This window comes from Pinus tabuliformis, chromosome 9, assembly GCF_031772625.1.
Source record: "Pinus tabuliformis cultivar Carrire ecotype Pingquan chromosome 9, CPIR1, whole genome shotgun sequence".
Classification (NCBI taxonomy): domain Eukaryota; kingdom Viridiplantae; phylum Streptophyta; class Pinopsida; order Pinales; family Pinaceae; genus Pinus; species Pinus tabuliformis.
This window is the reverse complement of record NC_142307.1, coordinates 736,339,272-736,346,671: the sequence shown is the minus strand read 5'-3', so window position 1 is coordinate 736,346,671 and position 7,400 is coordinate 736,339,272. Positions and strand designations below refer to the sequence as shown.

The 7,400-nt window shown below is 33.3% G+C and overlaps 1 protein-coding gene across 1 annotated transcript; it reads left to right on the top strand.

The window, feature by feature from the left end:
* Positions 1–423: 423 nt before the first annotated feature.
* On the top strand, positions 424–2,333 carry LOC149150798 (uncharacterized). Its single transcript, XM_089439692.1, has one exon. It carries the CDS (start codon positions 463–465, stop codon positions 2,245–2,247), a length of 1,785 nt encoding a protein of 594 aa, XP_089295818.1. The 5' UTR covers positions 424–462; the 3' UTR covers positions 2,248–2,333.
* Positions 2,334–7,400: the final 5,067 nt, after the last annotated feature.

Sequence of the window (7,400 nt, the reverse complement as noted above, 5' to 3'; positions counted from 1 at the left end):
TGTAAGGATGAAGGATGTAATCTATGAATGCGAATTGATGAGCAGCCCAATCCATGGCCAAAACGTGAATACAATTAACACCGACTTTTGTTTGAGCGGTCAAGTTTTTCAAATCACAAACTGACTCAAAATTTGAAAAACTTTCAGAAGCCTCGATCAATTATATCAGATAAGATGGGGGAAGGGCCCGCCTCTGTTCGAAGAACGGTTGCACGTTCATCATCAATTTCAATGCAATTGTTGTCCCTCCACTGACAAACATCTCTGACAGAACGCAGCCTCTGGATTAACACCCAGAACCCAGAGCATGTGCCTGTCATCTTCATTCCATTTTCCATTATTCTATATATACAGTCTTCGGTTCAGTTCAGACAGTTAAAGCTGAGCCTCAGCAATTCTCGAAGCCGTTCTTGAGCCCCGAAAGCTAAAGCCAAAGTCTTTTGTTTATTTCAAAGTCTGAGAATGAAGGTCCGGTATGGATCCTGTATCGTATTATTGTTCTTTATCAGTTGTGTTTACTCTGCAGACGAAGATGTCGAAATGGATGGAAAGTGCGTGGAAGCAGATCTGGCGGCCCTGGTGAGCTTTAAATTTCACATCGTCGAAGACAAATCCGAGATCTTTAATTCATGGAGCGGTAACCATTGCTGCGCTGGCTGGGAAGGCGTAGAATGCGATTTCCAGAACGGGCGCGTCGTGAAGCTGGAGTTACAGAACCACGAATCGAGTAACGACACTATGTACATGCGTGGAACTCTGTCTCCTTCCCTGGGAAACCTCGCTTTCCTCCAAGTCCTGGTAATCAATGGATTCAAGGAGATCGAGGGATCGATTCCCGCCACGATCGGAAATCTTTCACATCTCAAGCAGCTTTATCTCGAGAACAATAAGCTCTCCGGCCTAATTCCTCCGTCCATCGGAAAATTATCGCTGCTCGAGACGCTTTCCCTCAACGGCAACCGTCTCAGCGGCCGAATTCCCGATTCCATGGGCAATCTGCAGCGCTTAATACAGCTCAATCTCGCCAAAAATCGCTTGTCAGGCACCATTCCGCCGTCGATAAAGAATCTCGGCAGCTTGCTGTTCTTGGATTTGAGTGATAATCTTCTTTCCGGTCCCGTCCCGGCATTCTTAGGCTCGTTCAGAAATATAACATTTCTTGACCTGTCAACCAATGCTTTAACGGGCGCCATACCGGCGGCACTGGGAAATCTTTCCAGTGTCTTAGAGCTTTCCCTGGCAAGAAACCAGCTAACTGGCCCAGTTCCTTCATCGCTTGGACGTTTAAGTTCCCTCAGCAGTTTATCACTGAACGACAATTTCCTCCAAGGTACGATTCCCGAAGCTCTCTCTAACATCTCAAAGCTTTGGTACCTGAATCTTTCAAGAAACCTATTCTCTGATCCCCTCCCGCCTTCTCTGGCAAATGCCTCGGCTCTCCTGAGCCTCGACCTTTCCTATAACAAGCTGAATCTTGGGCGCATTCCCGACTGGATTACGCGCAAAGAAATGTCCGACGTGCATTTGGCGGGCTGCGGTATCAGCGGGCGTCTGAGCGACTGGAAACCTACGGCGACCTCCATGTATTCTTCTATCGATTTCTCTGATAATAACCTAACCGGAGAAATAGGGGATATTTTCAAGAACATGTCTCAGCTAGAAAAAATCTTTCTGTCCAACAACTATTTGAAATCGAATCTCTCAGAGGCTTCGTTTCCGGAATTGATCGGCACGGTTGATCTGCACTCAAATCAGCTTTACGGATCCATTAAAAACATCTTGTACGATATCTCTGGTGCCTGTTCTTCCCCCGGCGGATGTCTTGATTTCTTGGATTTGTCCAACAATTTGATCTCCGGCAGCATTCCAGAACTTGACGGAGAAAGAAGGGTGAAATGGATGGATCTGTCCAATAATATGCTCACCGGGAGCATTCCGGCTTCCATCTCGATGCTTACCTCTGTGAAGCATCTGGACATATCCAAAAATCATTTAGACGGCAAGTTACCCCAGAGCTTAGGCCAGTTATCTGAACTGACATGGTTGGATTTGTCAAGAAATGGTTTCAGTGGAGGGCTCCCTGCAGAGATGTTGGGTTTGAAAAAATTGCAGCATGTAAATTTCAGATATAATCATTTGTGTGGTGAAATTCCTCAAGGGAAACCACTGAATATTTTTCCTGCTGCTGCATTTGCTCAGAACGACTGTCTCTGCGGATCGCCTCTTCCTCTGTGCAGGAAAGGGTGAACTAGTTCAGATCAGTTTCATGTTCATTTTGTTTGTCAGTTTTAGTGTCATAATTATTTATTTATTAAGACTCTGTTCTGCCTTAACTGTTTTTGTTTCTGGTCATTTAAAAATGTCTGATATTTCACAATCAAATCTGTCCATATCTAAGAGCCGATGAATCGAATCAACAAACTGTCCACTGGATAAACCTCGGGAACATCTTGAGGTCAATAAAATTGCAGAGATCAATTACAACAATAAGAACTAATAAAAGTCGACATCGATCGATTCTTGTGATGTGAGGAATTTATGAAATTTCCATTAATTCTGTCAAGTATCAGGTAAAGACATTCTGTTAAAGTCTAGGAGTACATGTTCTGGAAAAAGAAGCTGTATTTGCATCCAGACAAATTCTATTAAAGTCAAGCAGTACCAAGTCATTTCATTAAAAAGGAAGATTCAATGCATCCATAACCCTTGGATTTAAATCAAAAGAACAGAAACCTTGAAGATTTAAAAGACAAGTCACTGTCACAAACTTTTGATTATGCCTCCAATAAAGCAACAAAGGTGGATTATATGAGTGATAAAATGCACTCAATTTTATAACTTTATAATAATCATTTTATTAAATTGGAATTAATGACTCATTATTTACATATAAAAATTATAAATTTTATTTTCTTGTATTTTAAAAATTAAATTTAAATTCATCAAATATAAATATCTTGTTATCTTAATCTGAGAAAAAATATCTGGACATTATATAAATATCTTGTTATCTTAATCTGAGAAAAAATATCTGGACATTATTCAGGGTAACAATTAAACTTTGAACTTTGGGTTTCTCATTTTCTAAAACTCATATTATTTTAACAAGCCTCATATTACTTCAATCACTAATTAAATTACTTCACAAAATTAACAATTTTTTATTTTTTATTTTTATGTATTTAAATTTAATATTTTAAGTTTTTTTTAATATATATATATATATAGATACATTTGAATAAATGTGTTAGGTTTAAATCTAAAAATTAAAAATTTTATTTTAAAAATGTGAATATTTATATTTTAAAAATGCAAAATTCAATTTAATATATTTGTGTGTATGAATATGGTTATCACATACTTTCTCAAATATATTAAAATTAAAAGGGTAAGCTCTTTTTTTCAGCCATGTACAATAAAGTTTCTTATAAATAAATGACAATTATATGTCAATTGAATTTGCCAACTTCTTCTTCACTTTAATTACAAACACTATAACAGTTTTTTTTCAAGAATTTATTCACAAATCCACATTTACAACTAGGTAATAAGCATAACTAATTTTCATTCATTTTAATTAAAGCAATGATTTTTATTAAATTAACTATTAAATAATTAATTCTTAGAAAATGACAAGACTTACACAATTTATTTATTCAAATGCCTCATCTATCAACATATGATTGGATTCTCTTCATAGTTCCAATTGAAAATAACCTTAGAAATATAAAAAAATAGGGGGAAATTTTTGTAATATGGATGTGTACTAATGTGTTAAACACATTATGTTATAAGAGTAAGCTACATGTAAGTGGTATAAGTTTTATTCTTCATGGTCACCAAGAAAAAGGAAAAGAACAACTTTAATAGCAAAGACATCACTTTGTAAACAAAAGAGCAACATGGTTTTATCTATATTGAAATCATCATAACCATTTACACTACCATTATGACTATGATTAAAATCAACACTCTAATTAACAGAGATTAGCATTGGAATAACAATGACAAGTCCAATTAATGGTAATTCATATCAATGTTGGTAATGGTGACATTAACAAAGTGTTCTTGTTCTTTACAAATGCTTGAGCATTATAGTGAAAGTTGTTAAGTCTATAATGGGTTTCCACCATGCTTCTCATCAATGTCATCATTAAAGTTTTTAAATATGGATGAATAAGTTTGAATATATCCCTCCACTATTTATCTATATGTGCATGCCCTAGCACAAACTACATTACAAAGTTTTGGGTTATGATTCTACAATCAGATGTTGGTATTGACTCAATAAATTTGATTCAATTTGTTTTTGCATAATACGATGAACTGCTAATTTCCATTGAATTGTTGAGGTGCTACAAAATGACAAAGTATAAATCATTAGAAAATGACGATGTACAAATTCCTTTATTCAAATACCTCATTTGTCAACATAAATCACATGCTTGGATTCTCTTAGTAGTTCCAAACCAAAGTAACCTAAAAAAAAAAGGAAAAAAATTGTAATATTGACGTGTACGAATGTGATTAGACATTGTGTTATAGGAGTAAGCTACATGAAAGTGGTATAAGTTTTACTCTTCCTTGTCACCAAGAAAAGGAATATAACAACTCTAATGGCAAAGACATCACTTTGTAAACAAAAGAACAACATGGTTTTATATATTGAACTCAACATAACCATTCACATTACCATCATGACTATGACTAAAATCAACACTCTAATTGACAAAGATTAGCTTTAGAACGACAATGGCAATAAAGAGTCTAGTTAATGATAATTCATATCAATGTTGGCAATGTTGACATTAATGAAGTGTTCTTATTCCTTACAAATATTTGAGCATTATAATACAAGTTTTGAAGTCTATAATTGGCTTTCACCATGCTTCTCATCGTTGTCATCATTACAAGTTTTTAAATGTGGATGAATAAGTTTGATTGTATGCCTCCACTATTCATATCTGTGAATTCCTTAGCACAAATTGCATTACATTGTTTTGGGCATGATTCTACACTCAGATGTTGGTATTGACTCAATCGTTTTGATTCAATTTGTTTATCCATAATACAATGAACTGCTAATTTCCATTGAATTGTTGAGGTTCTACAAATTGAATCATTAGAAAATGAAAAAGTACAAAATTTCTTTATCCAAATACCTCATTTATCAACATAAATCAAAGTTCTTTCTCTGCTCCAATCGTATTGGTGCACAAGAAGGATGGATCATGGCGCATGTGTCCGGATTATAGGGAGCTCAACAAGCTCACTATTAAAGATAAGTTTCCCATTCCTGTCATTGATGAATTATTGGATGAATTGCATGGATCAATTTACTTCACCAAGTTGGATCTTCGTTCAGGATATCATCAAATCAGAATGAAGAGTGAAGACATTCCGAAAACAGCAGTTAGAACTCATGAGGGTCATTATGAATTTTTGGTCATGCCTTTTGGCCTTACCAATGCACCTTCAACATTTCAAGGTTTGATGAATTCAATTTTCAAACCATTCCTTAGAAAATTTGTGTTAGTATTTTTTGATGATATACTATTCTACAACAAGTCTTGGAAGGATCATGTTGAACATGTTGACAGGGTGCTACAACTATTGGATGAGAAACACTTATATGCAAAAAGATCAAAATGTTTCTTTGGAGTACAAGAGGTGGAATATCTGGGTCATATTGTATCTCATGAAGGAGTTAAGGTAGACCCTAGCAAAATTAAAGCCATCAAGGAATGGAAAATTCCCACATCCATAAAGCATCTGCGAGGATTTCTCGGGTTGACAGGGTATTATCGCAAGTTTGTTAAGAATTATGGGAGAATAGCAGCACCTCTAACAACATTATTGAAGAAAGATGCATTTTCATGGACTCCAGAAGCAACAAAGACATTCGAACATCTTAAAGAGGCAATGTGCCAAGCACCGGTCTTAGCTACACCGGACTTCACAAAAACCTTTATTGTGGAATGTGATGCTTCAGGAAATGGAATTGGTGCTGTTTTAATGCAAGATGAAAAACCCATTGCTTTTGAAAGTCGTCCAATCAAGGGAAAGTTTTTACACAAAGCTATTTATGAGAAGGAAATGTTGGCAATACTCCATGCACTTAAGAAATGGCGACCCTACCTAATGGGAAGACACTTCAAGGTAAAAACGGATCATGATAGCCTTGAATACTTTTTAGAACAAAGATTATCCTCTGAAGAGCAACAAAAGTGGGTCACAAAGATGTTGGGTTATGACTTTGAAATCGTTGAATTGAGACTTCTGTGATCCATAACAGTTATAAAAAGAGCTTCGGCGTAAATCACATATAGAAAGACCTTTGTCGACGCGTTTCGAGCCAGCAAGTGTGGCTCATCGTCAGGACAAGTTGAAGAAACAGATCCAACTTTGCGTGTTAAATAGTCTGAGCAGGGCCTCCAACAGCTATCTAGATTAACGGCTAGCTTTGACTTAGGGACAATCAAAAAGTCAAATTGATTATTTAAAGGAAGATAGTTAATGACCATACCTATATATAAATATATAATTATATAAATGAAATAATTTTAGACGGGGTTTACGTTAATAATTAGTTAAAATGTATAATTTAATAATTAATTTTTTTTATTAAATGGGAATTAGTTAAATTGAAGACCTAACTTATTTATAAATAAGGTAAATGTAATTAAATAAAATAAATAATAATACAAATCAGCGAATAAATAAATAATAATAATATATATTCGTTAGATAAATAAATAAATAGATAAAAATATATATAAAATAAAAATAAAAATAATATATATAAATTAGTTATGAAAGAAATAATAAAGTAAATAATAATAAGAAAATAAAAATGATAATAATACTAATATATATTCGTTAATAAATAAATAAATTACCAATAATAACAATATATAAAAATTAGTTACGAAAAATAATAAAATAGATAATAATAATAATAATATGTATTCATTAATAGATAAATAAATAAATAAATTAAACTATATAATAAAATATATGTAAAAAAATAATAATATATATAAAAATTAGTTACGAAGAACTAATAAAATAAATAAATAAATAATAAAAATAAGTAAATAAATATTTGTTATGACTATAAATAACAATAATAATTAGGGAAAAGGGAGCGACTCAACAATAAAAATAAGCAAATAAATAATAATAATAATAATAATATATATTCGTTAATAGATAAATAATAAATAATTAATATATATATATATATATATATATATAAATAATATAAGATAAATAAATAAATAATAATAATAATAAAAATAAGTAAATAAATATTAGTTATGATAATAGATACCAATATCAATCAGGGAAAAAGGAGCGACACAAAATAAACAGGAGAAGGACTGGAAAGAGTCCAGAGC

Coding starts and splice junctions, on each gene's coding strand:
- LOC149150798 (XM_089439692.1), top strand. CDS start 463: ATGAAGGTCCGGTATGGATCCTGTATCGTATTATTGTTCTTTATCAGT.